At 60.8% G+C, this 24,771-nt stretch overlaps 3 protein-coding genes across 29 annotated transcripts in view; 1 reads left to right on the forward strand and 2 right to left on the reverse strand.

The window, feature by feature from the left end:
• Positions 1-2,440, reverse strand: part of LLGL2 (LLGL scribble cell polarity complex component 2) — a 34,062-nt gene extending 31,622 nt beyond the window's left edge. For 12 of the 22 annotated variants that reach the window (XR_008619212.1, XR_008619214.1, XR_008619213.1 and 9 more), the window contains exons 1-2: positions 2,310-2,440; positions 1,485-1,584 (exon numbers count right to left, since the gene is read on the reverse strand). The gene's annotated coding sequence lies outside the window, so the exon portion shown is untranslated. Of the gene's footprint in view, positions 1-1,484; positions 1,585-2,304 lie in introns of all 22 variants that reach the window. The other 10 variants (XR_008619215.1, XM_028499232.2, XM_028499233.2 and 7 more) reach the window with 3 other exon arrangements.
• Positions 2,441-3,727: 1,287 nt separating this feature from the next.
• On the reverse strand, positions 3,728-10,611 carry TSEN54 (tRNA splicing endonuclease subunit 54). Of its 2 annotated transcripts, XM_024130421.3 has the most exons (11): positions 10,520-10,611; positions 10,212-10,376; positions 10,050-10,113; positions 9,882-9,965; positions 9,455-9,553; positions 8,415-8,467; positions 6,738-6,839; positions 5,910-6,553; positions 5,172-5,232; positions 4,741-4,857; positions 3,728-4,234 (listed from the first exon to the last, which is right to left on the reverse strand). In XM_024130421.3, the coding sequence occupies exons 1-11, from the start codon at positions 10,573-10,575 to the stop codon at positions 4,084-4,086; spliced, it is 1,596 nt and encodes a 531-aa protein (XP_023986189.1). In that variant the 5' UTR covers positions 10,576-10,611; the 3' UTR covers positions 3,728-4,083. The 2 variants fall into 2 exon arrangements, with proteins under 2 accessions (XP_023986189.1, XP_028354164.1); XM_028498363.2 differs by lacking the exon at positions 10,520-10,611 and having other exon boundaries at positions 10,043-10,113; positions 10,212-10,226.
• On the forward strand, positions 10,083-24,771 carry CASKIN2 (CASK interacting protein 2). 5 transcript variants are annotated; one of them, XM_024130416.3, is made up of 20 exons: positions 10,083-10,152; positions 13,014-13,562; positions 17,569-17,620; positions 18,147-18,244; positions 18,647-18,792; positions 18,897-18,992; positions 19,079-19,209; positions 19,397-19,505; positions 19,853-19,961; positions 20,189-20,283; positions 20,716-20,977; positions 21,099-21,220; positions 21,319-21,379; positions 21,493-21,584; positions 21,784-21,894; positions 21,973-22,074; positions 22,164-22,302; positions 22,441-23,916; positions 24,010-24,232; positions 24,675-24,771. In XM_024130416.3, the coding sequence occupies exons 2-20, from the start codon at positions 13,469-13,471 to the stop codon at positions 24,763-24,765; spliced, it is 3,609 nt and encodes a 1,202-aa protein (XP_023986184.1). In that variant the 5' UTR covers positions 10,083-10,152; positions 13,014-13,468; the 3' UTR covers positions 24,766-24,771. The 5 variants fall into 5 exon arrangements, with proteins under 5 accessions (XP_023986184.1, XP_054945903.1, XP_054945904.1 ...); XM_055089928.1 differs by lacking the exon at positions 10,083-10,152 and adding an exon at positions 11,722-11,864; XM_055089929.1 differs by lacking the exon at positions 10,083-10,152 and adding an exon at positions 11,740-11,779.

Raw genomic sequence — 24,771 nt, forward strand, 5'->3', positions numbered from 1 at the left:
GCCCTGTGCCCCCCAACGGGAGAGGCCGCAGCGGTGAGAGGCCCGCGTACCGCAAAAAAAAAAAAACAACCCCAAAACTACACCTGAGTCTGGAAAGACACTAAAAACTTAACGAGCACTATATCTGAGGAAAGACTGTGAGGCTCGAGGGAGAATTTTTTTTTCTGTCTTATTTTACGCTTTCTAAAGCACTTCATTTGCCCCAGTGGGCTCCTATTATCTTCTTTATTTTTTAAACCAATGGGGTCATCTGGGATTAAGGGCCTTTTTCTTTCTTTTAATGCTATTGTGCATTAAAGCGCTACTAAGTACTAAGTTACTAAGTTATTAAAATTATATTAATCTGGAACTTCCCTGGTGAGGCAGTGGTTAAGAATCCACCTGCCAATGCAGGGGACACGGGTTCGAGCCCTGGTCCGGGAAGATCCCACATGCAGCGGAGCAACTAAGCCCGTGCACCACAACTACTGAGCCCGCGTGCCTATAGCCTGAGCTCCGCAACAAGAGAAGCCACCGCAGTGAGAAGCCCGCGCACCAACAAAGAGTAGCCCTCGCTCGCCGCAACTAGTGAAAGCCCACACACAGCCACAAAGACCCAATGCAGCCAAAAATAAATAAATAAATAAATAAAATTTTAAAAAATTACATTAATCTGCTGCCAAAGGGAATACTCCATTGCCTCAGGGAAAAGTAGGGATGCAGGATGACCCTAGACCTTGGAAACACTGCCCAGTGGCTCCCACAGACGGTGGCCCAGTCTAACTTCAGAGAATAGGAGCAAGCACTGGTCAGAGCCCCCAGAGCTGGGTTTGAGCCCTCACTGACATAAGTGAGCACTGTGGGCAGATAGCTGAAGGAAACCAAATCTGAATCCCCTGTGCATAAAATTAAGAAGTCGGGGCTTCCCTGGTGGTGCAGTGGTTGCGCGTCCGCCTGCCGATGCAGGGGAACCGGGTTCGCGCCCCGGTCCGGGAGGATCCCATATGCCGTGGAGCGGCTGGGCCCGTGAGCCATGGCCGCTGAGCCTGCGCGTCCGGAGCCTGTGCTCCGCAACGGGAGAGGCCACAACAGAGGGAGGCCCGCATACCACAACAACAGAGGAAGGCCCGCATACCACAAAAAAAAAAAAAAAAAAAAAAAATAATAATAATAATAATAAAATTAAGAAGTCGGACCATTCCCATGCTTCAGCTCACAAAGACCCAGACTGTTCCTCAGAAGCCACTTCTGACCTTGGCTTCCCCCTGGGCTGGGCTAGGGCTCTTCTGTACTACTGCTCTGTTCCTCCCACCTGGGGTTTCCTGTCTCCCTGACACACTCCTCCCCTCCCCGCTCAGAATCCCCTCTGAAGCCTGACAGGACCTTGAGTTGTAAACTCTGCAGAGGCTCCCTAGAGCCCAGGTGAAGACGCCCTGCATCTGGCACATGGATCCCCATGGGAACGGCGCCGAGTCTACGCCCCGCCCACCTCACCCAAAGCTCACCTGTTTCAGGTGAGAGCCTCAGGGGGCCACACCACAGCTCTCCTGGTTACAGTCACTTCTCCCCACAGCCAAAGCTCGGTGTGTCTGCGAACCGTCCAGCCTGAGCAAACCAAGAGCAAACTTTGCACACTTTCTTTGGCAAGACGGAATTTTTCACTTCTTGCCAAGTCGCAGTGTCCCGCAGCGCAACCCCACCCCCGTGGTCTTGGAAAAGAGACTGGGTCTCCGTAACGTCCCCTAAAGGTATCCAAAGCCGCCTGAGGCGGAGAAAGACCCCAAGACCCAAGTCCCTTCCGCGGGCTTCCTGTGTCCGGGGATTAGGAGGCACAAAGGGCCGGCAGGGAGAAGGCCCAGATGGCAGGAGCAGGGGCTAAGCCGCCAACGTAAAGCGCTCCGGCCCCCGCTCGCGGAGAGAGGGCCACTCTGGAGACGCGCGTCGCCTGCCTTTCCGGCCAGGCGCCTTACACGTGGGGCCCGAGACTGGGGGACTCCGTCTCCACCCGCAGTGACCCTCGCACACAGCCGGGCCGAGCACCTGTTTCCCTGCTCTCCAAAGCCAACACTATTGTGCAAACCCGAAACCCAAATGCTGTAATCGCGGGCGGATCAGGCACAGAAAAGTTCCCAGCGGCACTTTCTACAGGTGTCTTTCTCCCAGACGAGCGGAGCGACGGGATCCGGAGCGAGGCGAGCGGATCTGCGCGCAGCCCTCCCCGCCCAGCCCGGAGAAGCGAGGGGTCCCGGCCCTCCCCTGCCTCCCCGCCCCGAGTGGCGGGCGCCCCGAGGGGGCGGGCTCGACTAGGTGGGTCCCGGCCCTCACCTCACCTGGAACTCCAGGGCAGCCCCCGTCTGAGGCCTGCGCGTCCCTCGGCGCCGGCCGCCGGCTCCGCCCGCTCCGCCGCGGGCCCACGGGCTGCTGGGCGGCAGTCTCCTTCCTGCTCACCTCCGGCGCTGCGAGCAAGGGGCGGAGCCGCCACTATTTACATAAAGGGTGAGCCGGCCGGGTCCGCGGAACCCGGAGAGCAGCGCCCCACCGGCCCGCCCCCCGGGACTGGCCCCGCCCCCGGGAGCGCAAAGCCTTAGAGGCCGAGCGCAGCGCGGGCGCCCTCGGGGAGGGCGGGGGCCGTGCTCCGCCAGTCCGCGGCTCCGTGGACCGCGGGGGCGGGACCGAGGCCCGAGTGAATATGCACGAGGCACTGCCGGCCCGCCCTCGGCCTCACCTGGGCGTACCTGATCGCAGGACGCCGCGCCGCGCCCAGTGTCCCGCCGCCTCCCGGAGGAGGAAATAGTTCCCGGAACGCGCGGCGGCCCCGGGCCACCTCCTAAGCCCGGGGAGCGGTCCCTCCCACAACCTGGCCCCGAGCTGCCCCGGAGGGAGGGGCATAGCCCGGCCGGCTCATCCTGAAAGCGCCCAACCCAATCATAGAGGGTGACCGGCGAACACAGGGCCAAGTTTCGGGACCCGAGAACTAGGTGGTTTGGGGACTGGGGCGTCGCCGAGGCGCCTCCTCTCTGGGCGGCCCCCAAGCCTGGACCTTCCTCCCAGTCACCGGCAGCAACAGCGACCGGAGTTTTCAGCACGAGGGAGGGGATTAGGAACGACGAGAGACAGGAGAAGAAGGGGCGCGGGGGCCAGGCCGAGGCCTGGGCGTGAACTGCACGCTCCACCGCACAGCTCAGAAAGACTAGGGTTCAAGCCACACCGACACGTCGCCTCTCGGCCGCCCCTCTACCCGGACCTGGCTGCGTTCAGGGAAGGACCAGTGGAGTGCCATCTTCCTTCCTCGGACTACCCTTCTGAAAGCCAAACTAGCTAGAAGTCAGTGACTTCCCAGAGAAAGGGTCGGGTCGCATTCCCGCCCTCCCGAGGGCTGCTCTTAGCTCTAGCACCAGAGAACGCAGCGCTCTCTGTGGGTGGATAAAGCAGGGGTGAGTGCCTGGGGGCCAGTTCCACGGACAATGGGATGGTGGGTAGGGAGGACTCGTCTAGTATATCCAGCCACAGCAGAAAAGGGATCTATTTTTTAAATTTAATTTTATTTTTTTTGCGGTACGCTGTCCCCCCACTGTTGTGGCCTCTCCCATTGTGGAGCACAGGCTCGGGACGCGCAGGCTCAGCGGCCACGGCTCACGGGCCCAGCCGCTCCGCGGCATGTGGGATCCTCCCGGACCGGGGCACGAACCCGCGTCCCCTGCATCGGCAGGCGGACTCTCAAACCACTGCGCCACCAGGGAAGCCCGGGATCTATTTTTTTAATGGCTTTGGCTTTATCGCAAGAAGCAGGCACCCTCTCATTTAAAGGCACGGAGTCCTCTCTTCTGCCCCGCCTCGCTGGTCTCTGAAATCTAGTCCTGAGTTCCAAGGGGATTTACTGCAAGGCAGCAGTCTCAGGCCTGGGGCATGGAAGCGCTGCAGCAGCCAGGTAAGGGGGGCAAAGCTCCCCTCTCCTGCAAGCATCAGACACCCAGGGCCAAGGCCCAGACTAGCCTCTGAAGCTACAGGTCAGAGTCTGGGTGTAGGAGGCAACTGAGATGGTCCCTGAGAGTAGACAGTCCGGGTCCCTCAGAGCAGACCCCAGGCCCTGCCAGAGCTGCGTGGTCAGTGCTCCAGATCCCTGGGTAGCGTGAAGTCCCTGAAGCTGTAGAAGGAGATGTCTCCGTGATCCACCAGGGCAAAGATCAGAGGAACATCCCCGCTCTGGTAGGACAATCGCTTGAGTGTGCAGAGGTCTGGGACTGGCTCATCAAATCTGCGAGAATCAAGGTTAGACTGAGACCTGAACAGAGCCCACCCATAGGCTTTGAGAACCCAGCCCTCCGAGGCTCCCAGGGAAGGGCAATTGTAAGACAGGAGTTGGGGGTACAAGAAGTCTGGGCCCTGGGCTCTGCTGTCTGCAAACTGCACGGCTCTGATTAAGTTCTCCAAGTAATACCCAGAGCCCTGGTTGGGTAAGGGGACTAGGAAGAGTAAGTTTCTCACCACTCTTAGCCTGGAAATCCCTCTGATTCACATCCCTTCGGCTGGGTGAGCCTGGGACTAAAGTGGCACAGGAGAGAGACTACTTGAAAATGCCAGGAATGAGAGGTGAGGATTGGGACGCCTGGGTTCCTGTAGCACTATCTGGCTATGGGGCCTCTCTCCGGACCGCTGGTTCTTCTCAGGGACTGACGAACGAGCCAGGGGCATGGAGAGGAGGTCCACCTGGTTTACGAGAGAACTGGCAGCGCCTGGGAGTAGTGCTCACTGGTCTCGTACCCGCTAATGCACATCCGGACATAGGGCTTGCCAGGGTTATTCTTTCGGAAGGTGGCCACGGCGTCGGCCTGGTAAACATCAAAGCTGATCTCCAAGCCCCCAGACTTCTCCACCAGCCTGAGGACAGAGTGAGAAACCTTAGCAAACAGGGGCTCTCCTCCCCCATCTTTTCTTTCCACACCACCCTTTCCCTCCCCCAGTTCCTCCAGGGGGACTAAGGGGGGATGGCTACCTTATCTGAGAACCTGGGGAAAAACCTACTCTTGTCTCTCACTCCTCCGTCTCTCCTAGACATACATGAATATTAGCCAGGGTAGGGGTCCCTAGAATGATTTCCCCTGCTCAGGCCCAACTTCAGGAGTAAAATCCCAGCTGCCAACTCCTGCCGGCACCCAAAGTACTGTGGAGACAGGCACTACCTGGAAACTCACCGCGCACCTCCATCAGCAAGGTGTGTCGTCTGCAGCACAGAGATACGCTGAAGGACTGTGGCTACAAGGATGGTGAAAATAAGGCGTTGGTGAGGGGAGTCAACCATCCAGACTCCCCCTGACATTTCTGAATCTGCCACCTAGTTTAGGGTTGCCAGATTTAGCAGATTTCTTTTTTTTTTAGTATAGGTCTGCCCCATGCAACTTTTGGAATATACATATACTAAAAAAATTAGTTGTTTATCTGAAATTCAAATTTAACTGCTCTGACAACACTACTCTAGTTACTTACAACTCACCATGTTCCCGTTAAGGACTGTAGTTCTGAATTCGTTAACACAATTCTTGCCTGTTAGTTCTCTAGTCTTAACATGCAGGGCATACGAGAAGCTTTCCTTTTATTTGACCAATATATCATCCCCTTGTTCTCCTCTGACAGAGGTGGGAGAACAGGGAGCCACAGCCAGTTGGTGGCAGAGCCACTCCACATGCAGCTCGTTTATGATTTTAAGGATGTGGTTGTAATTTTCATTCCTCCTCGCCTCTCCCTGGGCACTGACTTGCCATTTCTAAACCTTCCCACCTGGGTCTCTTTGCCGCCTCCCAGAACGGACTATCCTTGTGGGTTCCACTCCACTGACAGCTCTCTCCTCCCCCATCTTTCTTAAGCCTCCATCAGTTGTGGTCAATCCATTTCCCTTTCAAAGTCTTGTGGCCTATGGCAGGATGAGGGGGTACCTGGGGAGTCTGCCTGACCGGGACTCAGCAAGGGCGTGACAGGCTGGTCCCACAGGTGTGGGGGGCGGCTCTGGGTCTTCTGCAGATGCCGCCTCTGCAGCAGCTGCTTGTACTCCTGCCAGCTGGAGCAGCGCTGCACCTCGGGATCCGAGTTTACATCCTCCCGGAAGTGCTGGGCCTCTGCCTGTTGCGCCCGTTCCCGCCTGGAGAGCTTCTCCTTCCGCTGGTTTAGCTTCTGACACCAGGACTCCACGTCTGTCTCCCGCCCTGCCACGTTGGCCGGGAGCAGCTCTGGGGCGGGGGCAAGCAGGAGGGTATGGCGACTATCTGAAGCCACGTTGGGGAAGGAGATGTGCTCAAAGTTCCAGCGTGGCTTGCAAGCCCCCTTGACCCCGTTCTCCATTTTGCCACTCTCCTGGCTGCACCGCACCCCCTCCCTGGCCAGCCCAGGGCAGGGCTCCAGGGACCCCAGAAGCTGAAAGGGGCCCATGGGGCCCTTTACGGGGCTTGACTCCTGGGATTTCTCCTCTGGGCATCGGCTGTTCTGGTTTCGGGGAGGTGGGCTGGAGGTTGCCGGGCTCTCGGGTGTCCCATCCACCCCCTGCAGGGGGTTCTCCAGGGCCTTGGGCTTCTTATAAATGGACCTGAGGGACGTGGGGAGGAAATGCAGCACATCTGCTCCTGACTGCTGAGGTGCACGCGACCCACACGTGCCCTACTGCCTCCCTGAGCCCAAGCCCAGCTCTTAAGCCCGGGCATTCTCCAAGGCCCAAACACCAGCACTCCCTCAAAGCTCTCCCTGGGGAGTGGCCACGTGGGGAGCATTACTGAGAGCTGGAGCTCCTCCTCTTCCTCTTGCCATTCCGATCCTCCAAGCACTGGACACTGCCATCCAAGTTCAGCTGCCTCTCGTAAGGGGACAGGACGGAGCTGTGGGTGAGGATGGGGCAGGCAACAGATCCACCTCCTCAGTCTGGTGCTCCCCATGGAATGTGTGAGGGACTGGCTCCGAGTAAGTCATGGGCCAGGGCTAGAGCCATAACCAAGGGCTAAGGCCCCAGGCAGACCTGCACACGGGGTACATGGGGGCAGACACAGGGGCCTGCCCATGCATCTTTGTCCAGGCCTCTGGGTCTCACCAATGGCACCTTTGAACAGAGGGTCCCTGAAACCAGGGCTCCTGCAGAGCCAGCAATAAATAATTAACCCCTAGTGAGAAAAATCAGGACAAGAAAACTTGGAAAATCAAGAGAAATGAAAATAAAACCCATAGATACTACTGTAACATTTCTCACAAACACACATACTGTCTTTCTAACATTATTTCTTATAAACACACATACTGTCTTTCTCCATGTTTTTCCCTCTCAAAAATGACATTGTACTAACACACTACCGTGTGGTCTTTTTGTACACTCAACAGTATATTATGGACATTATTCATTCTTCCCTGCCATGATTTTTTTATGGCTGTGAGGCTGTACTGTCCAATATGGTAGCCCTAGACAAAAGGGGCTATTTAAGTTAAATTTAAATCTATTAAAATTAAACAAAATTAAAAATTCAGTCCCATGGTTACACAAGCCACGTATACTGGATAACACGGACACAGACCATTTTTATCACTACAGAAAGTTCTATCAAGTAGCGCTGCTCTAAGGGATAAACTTTAATCTGTGTGACCACGCTTTCCCTGTTGAGCTTATAGTATGTTTCCAAGATCACCGATTTCACAAAGCGATGGTGTTTCATGTAAGCTCCCCACTAGATACAAGTTCAGTGGGGGCAGTGATTTTGCTCTCCGCTATTCCTCAGCAACCAGCAATAGGGCCTGGCACCCAGTAGGTAGTCAATAAATATTGTTGCACAAATGACTGAGTGAATAAACACGTTTCACAGGTGAACTTACACACACATCTGTGCCTGTTTCCTTAAGATATGTTCCACTTTCACGAATTAAAGGATGTGCTTGTTCTAGAGCATTTGTGCCATAGTGTGAACCTGCAAAGGCTGTACCAGTCTCTCCTCCTGAGTCTGAGAGTCTCTGTGGCTCTCAGCTATGCTGGATTACTAAGGTGTTGATCCTCAGACGCCCCAGAAGGAAAGAACATTTAACCTAGCCAAAGGAATGTGAAACCCTACTCAATTGTGAACTCCTCACTTGGTCCTTCATTCATATTTTCACTTAACACGTCTGCTTGCACACCTACTAAGTGCCAGGCACCGTTCCGGTACTAAATCTCCATTCTCACGCTGAGCTGTAGGTGCTCAGTTGTTATCTGTGGAGTGAACGGGCTGAAGATGGGGCTCAATCTGATAGCCCAGGATAAGGTGAAATGACCCAGATTTGTCCCAACATGCCTCTCAATAGAGCACCTCCAGCCTGTTCAGAGAGCTGCAGTTCCCCAAGGATTCCAGGTAAGGAGAGGCCACTTTCTACTTTGGGACCAGTCAGCCTGGTTCCAGGACTAGAATAAATTCGAGGGAAATAAGATAGGGATTTACCTCGCTTGGAATCGTCGAAGCACATAGCCCAGTCTCTTCAGGTGGCTGAAGACCTCAAAAGATAAAAAAGTAGAGGTCAGACGTCCACTTTTGAAAACAAATAGTTTCTCCAGACAGAAGCCATTCACCACATCCCCAGATTCCAAACCCTGGGACTGGTAGGACCATACTCCATTATAAACGCTTTCCCCAAACTAAGGTATCAAGTCTCTGAATTCCTGCCTCTCACTTACCTTACTGTGGGCACAAATGACATTTAGCGGTTTCTTAATTTAAACACAAATCCCAAAAAGCTGATGATTGATGGACCACGAAAAAAACTACACCCTAGAATATTCTGATACCAGAGCTGTCACCAGTGAAGCTCCTGACTACGATAAAGACAAGATAGCAGAAGGTGGTGGACACCTGGCCACCCCGCAGCACCTCCATAGATGGGTGGGATGGGGGGAATGGTCTTTGGATGAACCACATGTTCATCCTTGTGTCCCTGTATCCATATCTGAGAGATGTAGGCAGGAATGCCCCCAGCTTGCTTGATCTCTCAAGCCTTCAACATAGCCAAGCACTTCTTCCTGGAAAGACCTTCTCTTGGCGTCTGTGATGCCACGTCTCCTGGTTTTTCTCCTGCATTGCCAGACCCTCTTCAGGTCCCTTATCTTCCCCCTGGCCTCCTCAGGTTAGAGTGCCCCAGGTCTCAGACACAGCCCTCTACTCTGGCCACACCTCCGTACAGCCCAGTGGGGTTGGAAATACCATCCATGCCATCATGGTGTCCACATTTCTGTCTCTAGCCTGGTGCCCCTCCTCCTCTTTGTCTTTTTCCTGGCACTCAAGCTGTGAAGTCAATCATCTATTTGCTTGCTTACTTATATATTACCCAAGTGCCACCACTAGGATGTAAGCACCATGACGACACAGCCCTTGCAGGTCTTGTAGCCTTAGCATATGGCTCTGTGCCTAGCACCTCGGAGGTACTTATAAATACTCATTAGTTCAGTGGATGGGTGGCTTCTCTCCCGGGAGAGGGTGGCAGATACCTGGTACTGCAGGAAAGTCACGGTGTTCTCAGACAGCAGCAGCTGGTAGGCCTCTTGGATAGACAGCGGAAGGTCTTGGTGGAAGAGGTGGATAGAGCCCTGGAAGCAGGGCCAACAGCTCGGCTTGTGAACCGTCCCTGCAGTGGCACAGCCAGTGAGGCAACTTCCCTGCTCTGATATCTGCGTGCTACGCCCCCCTCATCACAGCAAGAATAGGGCCAACCAGGAAGGGGAGCGGGGAGAGGGAGGCAGCATCACTAACTTCGACTGGAATGCCTGCTCCCTGCGAGGTATTCTTGTCTCCTGCTCTAGAAATCAGGTTTCAAGCTCCCTGAATACTCAGTTGTATATACTTTTTCTCCAATAAAAACGTCCTTCCGGTTCCTTGGTCCCAACCCCTTCTCCACTCTCCCAGGGCCCCACTCACACACTCCAGCAGATACAAGCCCTCTTCCGGGTGAAGCCGCTGCCGGCCCTGCTCTGAGAAGCCCATGGTCTGCCAGAATTTACCCTGCGTGGGACCCAGAGCAAATGTCACAAGGGAGCCAGGAGGGCAGAGAAGGCGGGTCCCCTGTCTCTGAACCCTACCGCTCACCGCAGGAGACTTCAACTCCACGAAGCCTTCTTCCGGTCTCCACTCGGCGGCCACCAAACTGCCCCTGGCGAGGAGTAGGGAGGGGTCCGTCTCAGTCTACCGGGTTAGTCTACCGGGTCCGTCCGCCCCGGCTTCGCCCCCGCCCCGGCCCGGCCCCCTCACAGGCGCTCCACGCGCTCCTCCGCCAGCAGCTGCCAGAGCTCCTCGCGGCACACTCGCAGTCGCTCAGCCTGGGCCGCTGAGCCGTCGGGGAGGAAGTCCTTGGGGCCATGCGAGCGCTGGGGCAGCTTCTGGGACCTGGAACGGGCAGCGAAGAGCTCCGGGGCACTGGGGAAGGAAGGGACGCGGGGTTAGGGCCGCGCAGTCGGGGCCGCTCGGCCCAGGCCTGGATCCCCGTCCCGGGTGCCCGGGCCCTTCCCGGCGCCCACTCCGCGGTCCCGGCGCCTCCCCCGGGCCGGGCCGCGCCGCACCTGAGCACGCGCCCGGCAGGCACCTCCACGGAGGCTGACTCGGGTTCGGGCTCCATGGGGTTGCGGTCTGCCGCTGCGCGCGCGGCGCGCGCGCGCGCGCCCCGCCCACGCCCCGCCCACCGCCGGAACTCCGCGCGGCCCTAGCGCCCGCGGATCCTACCTCTGCTCCTCGGGTCTCCGGATCAACCCACCTGCTTTCCACCTTCCTGGGTGTCCTGGGTCCTAGAGGCTGCCCACAAACATGTGCCTCGATTCCGGGGGCGGAGAGCTTGCAGGTTTCTGGATTTGGAGGCGCTCCCCTCTCCTATCCCCAGCCCGCCTCTGGGCTTCTCTCTAGTAAAACTTGAGGAGCCCGGCGTTAGAAAAGTGTAGTATGAAGAGTCAAATGCGTGACCCTCCCCTCCGCAGCCCTGGGCTGCTTAGTCCCCACCACCCAGGCTGGACAGGGAGGTTAGAAGAGGGGGTTTAGAGAAGGGAGAGCTTTGGGTTCCTGAATTCCACCTTCACAAACTGAAGGTCACCAAGGGCTGTCAGGTGCAGTCCAGGGAGGTTCGGAGTTCCTTCAGGGTCTTCCGTTGGGTCCCTTCCGAGGGGGTCGGAAGCCGGGTTTCCAGGGCCGGGGCGGGTTGGGGGGGAGGCGCTGTCCGACCCACGATGGTGCTGAAGCGCCACCCCAGCCCGTCATTAGCACCTCCTCAAGGCTGGGGTCCCCGCCGCCGCCACCGTGGGTCGTTCCGACACGGTCCGCTAGGTGGCACCATTGCTCCGACCAGTGGCTGTCGGTCGGCGACTCTGGCCGCGGGCGGAGGTCGCCGCGGGAGTCCCGGAAGGGCGAGGGTCAAAGAGGAAGGGGGGCTTCCCAAGTGGGATTCCTGGGCCTCGGTTCCCAAATCCCTTCACATCACGTCTTCTGTCCCACCCAGTCACAAACAGGGTATCTCACCATTCAGTCTGAACTCTAGAGCCCCGGGTCACCCGGGGCTCCACAGCCAGAAGGCAGCTGCGCGCACCCTCAGCCCCACCCACGCCGCTTCACCTGGGCGCATGCGCTGACCCGGCCAGCGTCCTCGGTCCGGACCAGAGAGAGGGGGCGGGGCCTGACGCGGATCGGGGCGGGGCCGTAGGCACTGACTGACAGTCCGACTGCGCTGCCGGGACGGTCCCTCCGCTCCCGATCCGGCCGGAGGGAGGGGGGAGGGGCGGGATTTCCTGCGGGAGGCGCCGAGCCGGCCTTGGAAAAGGAGAAGGAGGAGAAAAAGGGTAAGGGGGGGCTGTGGGAGCCACCGTCCAGAGTGCCAGGGACCGAGGAGGACCTGCCGGACCCCCGGCGGGGAGGCTGGGAGAGGTGAGACTGCGGGGACTGATCTGGGGGTCAGCACCCTTGAGGGCGGGCACAAACTAACTTTTCTTGCGGGATCCGCGGGCGCCTTCATCTGTCGTGTCCTTCCGTCCTCCTCGCTCCCCTGTACCGTCTTCCCGCATCAATCCCTCCGGCGCTTGGCCCTCCCGGTCCTTCCCGCCGCTTTGTTCCCCGGTCCGCCAGGGCTGGGCTGGGTTGGGGGGGTGCGCGGCGCTGGACTGGCATTCCGGGGGGCGGGGGAGCCAGCCCGACCCCATGCACTGCCAGGGGCGCCCTCCCCCAATGTCGGCCGCGGGCCTTGAGCTGGAGTGCCATCTGGTTTGGGCTTGGGACTTTTGGGGAGTAAGAGGACCCCAGCTAGGGCCCCAGGCCTGCACAGGTCTCATGCCACAGGACTCGGGCAACAAATTCTCGGCCACCTAGGAACGGACGTAAGCTTTTCCAAAGTGAAGTCTGGGCTCTGGGGCTCAGATTCAGGCTTGGGAGGGCAGGCAGCCCCATTTACCAGCAGTGCCCCGGCTCTCACCTCTGTTCTCCGCCCAGCTGCTTCCCCATCCCACACAAGGGGTGAGGATGGGTCAACAACAGGTGCTGTAAAGCCTCCCTGTCCTGCAGGCAGACACCCCGCCAGAGATGGGGGGCCCTAACTGCCCATTCCACCCTCTGAATTCATAAAGAGCCCTGGGGCTAGGGCATCCAAGTATTACAGCAAAGCTTGGATAGGGAAGAGTCTGGGGGCAGGCACCTTCCACAGGGAGTGACCCCTGCCCGTCTGCCTGTGCCTGACCCTCCCAGGCCCCACCTCTTGGCCCACCAGTTGTCTGTGGGTGTCAGAGCCTCAGGCTGTGGAGAACAGGCTGCTGGCCCGACCTGCCCCAGTGTCGTGCTGCCAGGGCCCCTCCTGCCCCAGGTTGAGGTGCTGCCAGGTGCCCTGGGGCCTCAGTGACTCAGCCTCCCCCTCCCAGAACACCACCTCCCCGCTTCCAAATACTCCTCTCATGCATGGCGGCTCCCTCCCCCTTTTGAGTGGCTCAGCCCCTCCCTTGACTCAGAAGGGCGGCCAGGGTGATTGGGGGACTCCCTGGAAGCCCTGTCCTGTTCTTTCTCTGAGCCCTGCTTCTGGGACCCTTACAGACTCTGGCCCAGGCTTCAGCAGACCTTCAGCGGACCACACCTTTTGCAGACCCCTGAGACACGTCCACCGCTGCTGACTGAGGTGTGAGGGAATGCTGGCCGCCCTCTGGGTGGGCACTGGTGCTCCTGAGCCACGTTGGAAAGATTGGCGCCCCCAGTCCCGGCCCATCCCTGGGCTGTCGGAAGCTGCAAGCTGATATCCGTTCAGATTTCCACACAGCCTCTGCCCCCTCAGAGATCAGCTTTCCTGCTTGTGGCGGCAGCTCACGAAGCACCTTGAGCGGGTACCCGTCAGCGCCTGACAAGAAGCCCACTGCCTGGAACACCGGACACACTCCCCCTGGACGCCTGGCCCTCCACAGGGCCAAGGGATGGCACCCTGACACCTCGGCTTAGACCCGTTTCCCTGCCTCTGCCCTGGACTCCTGAGCTCAGAGCCCAGCCCAGGGACCAGGATGGGTCGAGAACAGGACCTGATCCTCGCTGTCAAGAATGGAGATGTGACTGGTGTGCAGAAACTGGTGGCTAAGGTCAAGGCCACAAAGACAAGTGAGTACTTGACGGGGTGACTATCCAGCTGAGACCCTCCCCTGAGTGCCAGGCTGTGGAGAGAGGCCCGGGTGTTCACTCTGATCTGGGGACTTGGGGTGGGAGTGCCTCTGTGTGGGAGAGCCAGTGAGGAAGTTGGGTGCCCCTTGCTGTGAACCCTTAGGCAAATCACTTTACCTCTCTGGGCCTCAGTTTCCGCACCTGTAAAGTAAAAGGATTGAAGTACATTCATTCGAGTTTCTTTGAGTGCCTATCGTGTGCCAGGCTCTAAGCACTGAGCCACAGCAGTGAACAAGACAAACTAAAAGTCCTGCCTTCATGGAGCTGCCTTTAGCAGGTGGTTTTTCCAATATGTTCTTTGGAGCCGTGGGGTTTCAGGCAGTGAGTTGGGAAAGACTGAATAGCTAGAGCTCAACCTCCACGCCCACCCCCCAGTTCAACCAGAGCATCTCTGTGTTTTTGTCAGCTTGATGGAGAGATCTGTAAGATAGTTTTTTAAAGGGAATTCTGCTTAAAACAAAGTTCAACATTATCTAACCGCTTACTACAGCCCCCATCCCCCTGACTTATCTGCTTGTGTCCCCTGGGGGGGTGTGTCCAAAGTTAATTTTCTGGAGGTCTCTCTGCAGCCTGGGGTCTCTAGTCGACAAGGTTGGGGGAGCTCTGTGCACAGGTGGCCACACCTGACTTCCATCTCCTGAGTACCTCTGCAGTGAGACCCTGCAAGGAGAGTAGACCTCTGGGCTTCAGGGCAAGCTCTCTGGACTGTCCCAGGAGGACACTGGACTTGTCCCCTTGAGCTCCTGGACCAGCAGGGACAGGAGATGGCTCCTGCCACCAGATTCGGGCTGGGGGAGAGAGGGTCCTTCTGGAGTGCTGGGGCTCTAGCCCAAGACACAGCTTGGCCCTTTGCACAGGAAGGAGTCCCCCAGGCTACCTGAAGAGGTCCAATTATCCCCACCCACACCCGGGAGTGTGGGATGCCAGAAGGAAGGCTTTTAAGGGCCTGGGAGTTGTGCACGTGTGTGAGTGTCCCCACTTACACGCCAGGGCAGGACACCCGGGGTGTAGGGAGATGGAATCGTGAGGGGTGCTCTCGGTGCCCTGGGGGAGTGGATGCACGGTGAGCCCGATGGGGGAAGGTGCCAAGGAGGGTCCAGGGAGGACCCAGGGTGGGAGCCACTGCCCCTCCTCCCCTCACCTCTGTGTTGCTTTTGGCAACCTGCCCAGTAGGGCCTTGGTTGAGCTGCTGCTGGCCTCACAGCCCTGGGGCCTCAGACCTCAAAGTGAGGCCCTCAGGAGGGCAAGTGGCTGGAGGCTGGTGGCAGAAACCTTGCAGCCAGGCTCCTAGGCTCCGGGAAGGTCCCCTGTGCCCAGCGGGGGAAACATCTGTGGAGGAAGATGATCCTTCCCGCCACTCCCCAGGGGACTTGCACAGAGTGTAGGCACAGGCACAGAGCGATAGGGTCCTGGAACCACCTGTCCCCCCTCCCAGTCCTCTGAGAAGCTGGGAAAGCTGGTGACAAAAGGGAGATCACAAGGTGACCTTTGCAGACCCTACAGTTTCTGAAATATTGTAATCCCCTCTATTCCCTGGGAGATGGGTACTTCTACATGCACTTTACAGATAAGGAAACTGACCGTCAGAGAGGGTTAGTGATCTGCTCAAGGTCACACGGCCATTGTGTGGCAGATCAAAGAGAAGCCTGGGCCCTCTGCCCTGTGCTGCCACACTCGGCTGCCCGTCAGAATTACCTAGGGATAGTTCTGAAAGTACGGACTCCCTGGTCTCTCCCAGAACTACAGAATCATCACAGAGAGCCTGGGACTCTGCAAATCCGAAAGTTCTTCAGGTGATTCTGAAGCAGTTCTGAGAAGGGAGGCTGGAAACTCCTGCTCCATACCCAGAAAGGCAAAGGAAACTGCTGGAAGGGAGGTGTCAGGGCTCCCTTTTTTCCCTCTGGGCGGTGGCTAAAGCTTTCTGGCTGTCCAAAGAGAGGCGCTCCTTCAGCCTGCTGCACCTGATATCTGGTCACTGGGGGCCGGCCTTCCCTGCCTACCCGGGTCCTCTTCAGGGGGCAGGTGGCTGGGAGGAGAGGGCTACGGTTGCCCGGGCCTTGCCTCTGCCCTCCCTCCCTCCCCTGCTCCCTCTTCTGAGCTGTCTCCTTCTCTGGCCAGAGGAAATGGAGTGGGCTGGGGGCGGCCTGCTGAGCTCACATCCTCTGCCCAGCCTAAATCAGGAGGAGCGACCCTTCCACCCGCAGAGCCGGGCCTGGGAAGAAGGTTGTACCGCAGGGGAAGTGCCGGGAGCCACTGCCAAGAGCCTAGGACCCTCCACCCTCCCACCAAGGTCCTCAGTTCAGTCACTCTGAGCCTCTCCCCACCGCCTTTCCGGCCATTGTTCTGGAAAGAACAGAGCCACCCAGCCTGGCCCTGCCCCTGTTCCTGTCCCTTCTGTCATGTTGTCTGCCACTCCCCGGAGGGGCTGCATCTCCCTGCCGAGCTGCCCCAGCCCAGACTGTCCAGGCTGGCAGTAGGTGGAGGGACTTTCTGTGCCTCTTCCCTGCTTGACCTCGTTGTCTTCGCTGAGGCTCAGAGAGGTACCAGGGCTGGCCAAGGTCACACAGCCAGTAAGAGGGAGAAGAATTGGAATCACACACTTCCTGCTTCTAGGGCCCCTGTTCTTTCCACTGCCCTGAATGGTTCTGTGTGACAAGGACTTTCCAAGGGGGCTACAGGAAGGCTGGGAGGCCTGGGTTTCTTTCCTGTGGCCCCCACCCCCTCACCTCTTCCGTCACTCTTTGACTCTGTATCTACCTTTTCACTGTAGCGTATTCGGCTCAGCCCTAAGTGTAGCTGTCTCCCCCTCACTGCAGGCTTGGTCCCTCCCTATTGGAATGAGGCCCTGTCTTGCTGGGGTATTCAGGGGCCCACCAGGGCCTGGGGGGCAGGCCTGGACCAGCATGCTTGGCACCCTGCCCAGCCGGGTTGAGCCAGGACTCCTCCTTCCCGGCAGGGGTGGGTTCCAGCAGGAGGCAGGGGCCCGCCTGTGACAGGCACTCTCCTTTCCCTCCGCAACACTCCTCAGGGCCCACCCCCTCCCACGCCCTGGTTCACACGTGGAGCACACCTGTCTGAACCCCGTCCCTGTCCCCGAGAGGGGGATGAACCAGCATCCTCCCCTTGCTCCCCGGGGCACAGAGCTCTCTGCTAGGAGCCTGTGGGTGCAGAGTCAGCAGTTACTCCCCTGACAGGGGCCCTGTGGGGCCTGGACCAGCTTTCGCTGGAGGACAGCCTCTCGGTAATAATGGCTAACATGTAAGGAGTGCCGAATGGTGAGAGCTCCCATCTTTCACAAGGGTCAGGCATTGTACTCACAACCCCCGTGAGCAGCTTCTGTGATCAGCCCGTTTTACAGATGAGGACACAACCCGAGAGGTCAGGTGACTTATCCAAGATCACACCACTAGTATGTGGCAGAGCCAGGGCGTGGTGAGGTCTGTGTGACGCCACCTTCCCCACTATGCTCCGCTCAGGGATGACCCAGGGCCGGGCAGTGTGGCCTTTGAGTCCGGCCCTGGCATCCGCCCTCTGCTCTCCAGCTTCTGGTGCCCTCTCCTTTCTCTCCCGGCCCCCTCGGCCCGTGGGACAATGAGGCTCACTCCTTGGCCCATTCAGGCAGGAATGCCAAGCATGTGCTCGTGGGACTGTCCTTTGAGGGCACAGCATGCCAGTCCCCCCCCATCTCCGCCCCCTTTGACCCTATAAACAAGCGGGGCTGGGGGCCCAGGGAAGCCAGGCCACTGCTGCAGCGGCGCCCTCCAGCTGACGGGCCAGAGTGGGAAGCCATAGGGACTGACAGCTAAAGGGCCATGGGGCAGGTGCTTTCCTGCACTCCAAGAGGTCAGCTGGAGGTGGGAGGCGGGCGGGGAGGGAGCGCTGGGTTAGGTGTGGGTAAGGGCGGATCATTTGAGGGTGGCCTGATGCCTCCCGCTCTGACCCCCAGAGCTCCTTGGCTCCACGAAGAGACTCAACGTCAACTACCAGGATGCTGACGGGTGAGCGGGAGCCCCCGTCCCTCTTGAAAACTGGGGGGGGGGGGGGGGGGCAGTGGAAAGACCTGGGGCCTAGAGTCCCTTCCCCTCTCAAACTTGGCCCTTGAAGCGTGTTTGCCGAGAGCTCAGGGCCCTGCCTGCGTGCCTGCCCGTGGAGCTATCCCTGAGGGAGGGGAGGGGGCCCTGGTGCCTCTCTGAGGGGCCTCCTTGGGTCAGATTCCCGCTGGGCCCCCTTTTCTCCCTGGAGGGTAGGAGCCCTCGGGCTCCTGCTCCCACGGCCCCCTCCCCGGGGCCGGCTGTGAGGGAGGCCAGACAAACAGGCCTCTCAGCGCAGACACTGAGCCCTTTCATGCTGCAGCCCGGCTGCTCTGTGCTCCCGTGGCAGGGCTGGCAGGGTGGGGGGCCGGGGGTGCAGTGGGCAAATAACTCATCCCTGACAGCCCCCAGGATGGGTCTGCTGTGGAAGACCAGGATTTGGGGGCGGGGGGCCGCTCACTGACACCCCCAACCTTGTGTCCCACCACACCAGATTCTCGGCTCTCCACCACGCCGCCCTGGGGGGCAGCCTGGAGCTCATAGCCTTGCTGCTGGAGGCTCAGGCCACCGTTGACATCAAGGACAGCAATGGTGAGAGCCCAGTGCACCCGCACCCCAGACCCTGTGGTCAGAGTTTGCCCCTGCTACGTCGTAGCAATGCTAACAGATGTCGGCATAGCTTCTATGAACTTGCAAGTGCTTTACCTCTTCAGTCTTCACTGCCTTCTGGGGTAGTGGGTGGTCCTGACATCCCATTATCCAGGTAAGGAAGTTGAGGTTACATCACCGTTACAAGTTCACCAGATCATCCGTGGTGGACAAGGTGGGATTCTGGCTTGAGCCCCGGACAGCCGGACCTCTCCCTGACCAAACCCGGGTGAAGCCAGCTTCGCTTCTCCCCTCCAGCTGGGGTGGCTCCAGGCTCTGCTCAGTTCCCTCCTCCGGCACCACGCCATCCCTCGACCTCCTTTCGAAACCCCTTCCCTCTGGCAGGCATGCGCCCGCTGCACTATGCAGCCTGGCAGGGCCGGCTGGAGCCCGTGAGGCTGCTACTGCGGGCCTCTGCGGCCGTGAACGCCGCCTCGCTGGATGGGCAGATCCCGCTGCACCTGGCTGCCCAGTACGGACACTATGAAGTGGTACGTGACCCTGCCAGCCTACAGGGGCGCGGGGGCAGGGAGAGGGGGGCTGGCACGGGGGGGCCGCCCCGGCCAGACCCCTCACCTGGCTCCCTCCACCCCAGTCAGAAATGCTCCTCCAGCATCAGTCCAACCCGTGCCTGGTCAACAAGGCCAAGAAGACGCCCTTGGACCTGGCCTGCGAATTTGGACGGCTCAAGGTGGGGCCTGCTGCCCTCGGGGTACTGGGTTCTGGGCGTCTCTAGGGTCTCAGGAGGAGGCCCTACCTGAGTGCTGGTTGCTGCAGGTGGCCCAGCTGTTACTGAACAGCCACTTATGTGTGGCACTGCTGGAGGGTGAGGCCAAGGACCCGTGTGACCCCAACTATACCACACCCCTGCACTTGGCTGCCAAGAACGGCCACAGAGAGGTCATCAGGTACCCACCGGGGCCCCCCCCAACATCCTCATCCTCTTCCGGTGGGACTGGCGACGTCCCCTCAGCGCCCTGCCCTGCTGCCCTCTTCACCCTCGCTCTGGATCTCTCTCCCAGCCCCCAGCAAGCGGCTTCCTCTCCTTCCCCACCCCCTGCCCTCTGCCCCAGTAACTCACCCTCCCCTCCACAGGCAGCTCCTGAGAGCTGGGATTGAGATCAACCGCCAGACCAAGACAGGCACGGCGCTCCACGAGGCCGCGCTGTACGGCAAGACCGAGGTGGTGCGGCTACTCCTGGAGGTGCGTGTGGACCCCTGGTGGGCCCGCGGGTGTGGACGGGTCCCCAGCGGGTGCCGGGTCCTAGACCGGCTGGGGAGGCAAGGGAGGGGGTCTCCACTGGCAACATGGTGTTTTGCCTGGGTGGGGGCCGTGCAAAGTGGCTGGAGAGGAGACGGACCTGGTTCGAGCCCCACTTCTGCCTTTTACTAGCTGAGTGACCTTGAGCTCATCCTTGACCCTATCTCTGAGCTTCCACTTCCTCATCTGTAAAACCTGAAAATAGTAACTACCTGCTGGGTAGCTGTGAGAATTGGGAGAAGCGACAAACCGGGCGCCCAGCACAGGCTTACCCCGCGCTGTACACCCAGGGTGGGGTGGACGTGAACATCCGGAACACGTATAACCAGACGGCGCTGGACATCGTGAATCAGTTCACCACCTCCCAGGCCAGCCGGGAAATCAAGCAGCTACTGCGGGGTGAGCGCGTGGGGGAGAAGACCCAGCCCAGGGAATGCGGAGCCACTCCAGAGGGTCCCAGGAAGTGGAGCAGGAGCGGGTGTCGCGCTCCTGGGCCCCGGGCTGGTCTGCGGGGCTGCTGCAGGGCTGCTGCGGCAGGGACCTGGGGGAGGGTCATGAACGGGACTGGAGTGGGGGGAAGATGCCCTAAGGACCCTCAGATGACACTGTTCTCCTCCTCCTCTTAGAGGCCTCAGGGATCCTGAAGGTCCGGGCGCTCAAGGATTTCTGGAACCTCCACGATCCCACGGCCCTCAATGTCCGGGCAGGGGACGTGATCACGGTGAGAACACAGATGATTGCTGTCACTTACTTGGGCACCTACTGTGGATCAGGCTCTGTGTCAGGGTCTTTATATGCACGATCTCGTTGAACTCTTCCCAGTCCAGGTAAGGTAGGTGCTCTTACCATTTCCTGTTCGGAGCTGACAAAATTGAGGCTTAGAGAGTGAAAGCAGTTTGTCCAAAGCCACAGGCTAGCAAGCAGTGGAGCTGGGACCTGAACCCAGGCTGACTCCAGACTCCTGTTGGTATGCCCTGGAGGCACCCAGCGGATTGGGCTGGATGCTGGTGGCAGGGCCAGAACTGTGGGCCGACTTGGGCACCAGAGGCCGGCTCCCCGGGGGGAGGGGAAGAGCTGGACCGCAGCCGCAGGGCCGGGCACTGGTGCAGCACGTGACCACGGCATCGTCCGCGTCCCCGCCCACCTGCCACAGGTGCTTGAGCAGCACCCCGACGGCCGCTGGAAGGGCCACATCCACGAGAGCCAGAGGGGCACGGACCGCGTGGGCTACTTTCCCCCGGGCATCGTTGAAGTGGTCAGCAAGCGGGTGGGCGTCCTTGCACCCCGCCTCCCCTCTGCGTCCACCACCCTGCGCCCAGGCCTCTCCAGGACGCCGCAGCCCCCTGCTGATGACCCCCTGCGCCCCCTTGCCTACGGCCAGCTGCCTCGGGTGGGCCTCAGCCCAGACAGCCCAGGTACCTCCTCCCGGGGGGGCAGTGCTGGCTACCGGGGTAGACATCTGGCTCTGGCAAGCTGCCAGTCAGCTGTTGGCAGGGCCACCTGGGGCTCTAACCCCTTGGCTTCTGCCCCCTGCAGCAGGTGACAGGAACAGCGTGGGCAGCGAGGGCAGCGTGGGAAGCATCCGCAGCGCCGGCAGCGGACAGAGTTCCGAGGGCACCAACGGCCACGGCACCGGCCTCCTCATTGAGAATGCCCAGGTGCGGGGGCGGGGGGGGCGTTGGTTGGGGCCAGGGCCGGGCCCCTCACACCCACTGCCAGTTCCCCAAGTGAGAGTCAGCTCCTTCCCTGTCTCCAGCCACTGCCCTCTGCTGGAGAGGACCAGGTGCTGCCAGGACTGCACCCCCCGTCCCTGGCAGGTAGGAAGGGAGACTGGGACCTGGGTGGGCTAGGAGAGGTGCAGGTGGGGAGGCTGAGGGCTTGGCACACCTTCGTCCTGCCACCCTGATTCCACTTCTCTCCCTCCTTGAAGACAACCCAAACCACCACCCTCTGGCCAACTACCGCTCCGGGGAGCAGCTCTTCGCCCAGGACGTGAGGCCGGAGCAGCTGCTGGAGGGGAAGGTGTGTCCTGCACTGGGCAGTGGGCTGTGAGCCCAGGGTAGGGGTTGGGATGGGCCTCAGTGTGGACTTAAGTCCCTGCTCAGACCAGGCCCCTGGGGAGGCTGGGGTCAGTGGCTGGTCTGTGGCCTTGGCACCCCGCCCCCGCCCCCACCCCAGCAGACTCAGCTCCATTAACTTCACCCCTCCCCGCACACCACAGGACGCTCAGGCCATTCATAACTGGCTCAGCGAGTTCCAGCTGGAGGGCTACACTGCCCACTTTCTGCAGGCTGGCTATGACGTGCCAACTATCAGCCGCATGACACCCGAGGTAGGTGCTGCAGCGGGAGGGCAGTGCAGGAACCAGTGGGCAGAGGAGGGGGCCCGATGGCATGACTCTGTGTGGCAGGACCTGACGGCCATCGGGGTGACCAAGCCCGGGCACAGAAAGAAGATCGCCTCAGAGATCGCCCAGCTCAGCATCGCCGAGTGGTTACCCAACTACATCCCGGTGAGCGGGCAACGGGCACGGGCTCCCACCGGCAGCTGCGGCCTTGCAGTGCCTTCCTGGCTTGGGGGCCGACGGTGCTGCTCTTGCAGGCAGACCTGCTGGAGTGGCTGTGCGCGCTGGGGCTGCCGCAGTACCACAAGCAGCTGGTGAGCAGCGGCTACGATTCCATGGGGCTGGTGGCCGACCTCACTTGGGAGGAGCTGCAGGAGATCGGCGTCAACAAGCTCGGTGAGGACTGCCCTGGGCCTTCTGGCTGGGCCCCCGCGTGCCTTGGAGGGTCTCCAAAATGTTTCGGGGGTCCAGGAGGGATGAGGGTGACCCTTTCCAGCCCCAGCCAACCCTTCCGCCTCTATCCTCCCCTCTCAGGTCATCAGAAGAAGCTCATGCTGGGGGTGAAGCGGCTGGCTGAGCTTCGGCGGGGCCTACTGCAGGGCGAGGCCCCAGGTGACGGCGGCCGCCGGCTGGCCAGGGGCCCGGAGCTGATGGCCATCGAGGGGCTGGAGAATGGGGACGGTCCGGCTGTGGCCGGCCCGCGCCTCCTCACCTTCCAGGGCAGCGAGCTGAGCCCAGAGCTACAGGCGGCCATGGCAGGGGGTGGCCCTGAGCCGCTCCCCCTGCTCCCTGCCCGCTCCCCCAGCCAGGAGAGCATCGGGGCACGCTCACGGGGGTCCGGGCACTCGCAGGAACAGCCGGCCTCCCAGCCCAGTGGCGGAGACCCCAACACCCCACAGGAGAGGAATCTTCCAGAGGGCACAGAGCGGCCCCCTAAGCTCTGTTCCCCACTTCCTGGCCAAGGGGCCCCCCCTTATGTTTTTATGTACCCCCAGGGCTCGCCCTCCAGCCCAGCCCCAGGGCCGCCTCCTGGCGCACCCCGGGCCTTCTCCTACTTGGCCGGCCCCCTGGCCACCACTCCTCCAGACCCGCCTCGGCCCAAGCGCCGGTCCCACAGCCTGAGCCGCCCCAGCCCGGCCGAGGGGGAAGCCGAGGGGGAGGCCGAAGGGCCAGTGGATAGCGCCTTGGGCAGCTACGCCACCCTCACTCGGCGACCAGGACGCAGCGCCCTCGCCCGGACCAGCCCCAGCCCGACCCCAACCCGAGGGGCGCCCCGCAGCCAGTCCTTCGCCCTGCGGGCCCGCCGCAAAGGCCCCCCGCCCCCGCCCCCCAAGCGGCTCAGCTCCGTCTCCGGCCCCACCCTGGAGCCGCCGCCGCCGCCGCCACCAGATGGAAGCCCGGCGCCCAAGGAGGGGGCCCCGGGGCCCCGGAGGCGAACACTCAGTGAACCCACGGGCCCCTCGGAGCCCCCCGGCCTGCCCGCCCCGGCTGGCGCCGCATCGGACACGGAGGAGGAGGACCCAGGGCCCGAGGGGACACCCCCGTCTCGGGGCAGCTCAGGGGAGGGGCTCCCGTTCGCGGAGGAGGGGAACCTGACGATCAAACAGAGGCCCAAGCCGGCGGGCCCCCCACCCCGGGAGACGCCCGTGCCTGCTGGCCTCGACTTCAACCTCACAGAGTCAGACACTGTTAAGCGGAGGCCCAAATGCCGGGAGAGGGAGCCACTGCAGACGGCACTCCTGGCCTTCGGGGTGGCCGGTGCCACGCCCGGCCCCCCTGTCCCCCTGTCCTCGCAGACCCCCGGCGAGTCCCCCTCGGCCTCTGCCAGCCCTCCCCGGCCTGGCCCTGGCAGCCTCCCGAACCCCGGGGCTCCAGCCCCTCTCTCTCCCAGCCCCCCGACCCAGCCCCCCGTGGCTCCCTGCCCGGGGCCGGCTCTGGAAAACAGTCGGCGGCCCGGGGAGATGGAGCCCCCGGCTCCCCCTGCTGCCCTCCTCAAGGTGCCCGGAGCAGGTATGAGGCGGGACCTGCGGGGAGAGGGTGGTGTGTTGGCAGGGCTCGTGCCCAGCCCAGCTGAGTCACGAGCCAACCTCTTTGTCTCTGCAGGAACAGCCCCCAAGCCTGTGTCTGTGGCCTGCACCCAGCTGGCATTTTCTGGCCCTAAGCTGGCTCCCCGGCTCGGCCCCCGCCCTGTGCCCCCTCCAAGGCCAGAGAACACTGGGGCCACGGGCCCAGGCCGGGCCCAGCAGAGACTGGAGCAGACCAGCTCATCCCTGGCAGCTGCCTTGCGGGCCGCAGAGAAGAGCATTGGTGCTGAGGAGCGAGAGGGGTGAGGGGTGCTGGGTGCTTCGGAAGGGGAGAAGGCGGCAGAAGAGCAGCTCCTCCCGAATCCTGAATCCTTTTCCCAGGGTTCCGGGAATGATGGGAGGGGGATGTCACCCTCGCGTGGGGCAGATCCTCAGGCTGGGGGGCCCCTATTGGGATGGGAGGAGCCTGGGCCTGGGGTCACCCGGATCTGACCCGCAGGGAATCCTGGTGGCCGCCACTTAGAGGCACGTGAGCTTGGGCAAGTCACTTCTCCCTGTGAGCCCCAGCGTCTCTGTGCAAGGAAGGGAACGCTAACTCCTAACTGCCTCGGGAAGTTGTGAGAATTAGGAGAAGATGCACCCAGAGTGCGCGCACCAACCACGCTCTCAGTAGCAGCCCCCTTGCCCAGGGCCGGCAGGGTGCGGACCGCTGGCTGATCTGACCTGGTCCTTCCCCTGCTGCAGCCCCCCGGGCACCTCCACCAAGCACATCCTGGACGACATCAGCACCATGTTCGACGCCCTGGCTAACCAGCTGGATGCCATGCTGGACTGAGCCGGA

Source organism: Physeter macrocephalus, chromosome 14, assembly GCF_002837175.3.
Source record: "Physeter macrocephalus isolate SW-GA chromosome 14, ASM283717v5, whole genome shotgun sequence".
Classification (NCBI taxonomy): Eukaryota; Metazoa; Chordata; class Mammalia; order Artiodactyla; family Physeteridae; genus Physeter; species Physeter macrocephalus.

What these genes read in the sequence shown, in the direction of transcription:
- TSEN54 (XM_024130421.3), bottom strand. Translation starts at nt 10,575, where the DNA reads ATGGAGCCCGAACCCGAGTCAGCCTCCGTGGAGGTGCCTGCCGGGCGC. An exon ending in TGGAGTTGAAGTCTCCTGCG is followed by an intron (nt 9,966 to 10,049) that starts GTGAGCGGTAGG and finishes GGTCCCACGCAG; the next exon opens with GGTAAATTCTGGCAGACCAT. An exon ending in GTCCGGATGTGCATTAGCGG is followed by an intron (nt 4,235 to 4,740) that starts GTACGAGACCAG and finishes TGATTCTCGCAG; the next exon opens with ATTTGATGAGCCAGTCCCAG.
- CASKIN2 (XM_024130416.3), top strand. Translation starts at nt 13,469, where the DNA reads ATGGGTCGAGAACAGGACCTGATCCTCGCTGTCAAGAATGGAGATGTG. An exon ending in GCACCCCCCGTCCCTGGCAG is followed by an intron (nt 21,380 to 21,492) that starts GTAGGAAGGGAG and finishes CCCTCCTTGAAG; the next exon opens with ACAACCCAAACCACCACCCT. An exon ending in AGCAGCTGCTGGAGGGGAAG is followed by an intron (nt 21,585 to 21,783) that starts GTGTGTCCTGCA and finishes CGCACACCACAG; the next exon opens with GACGCTCAGGCCATTCATAA.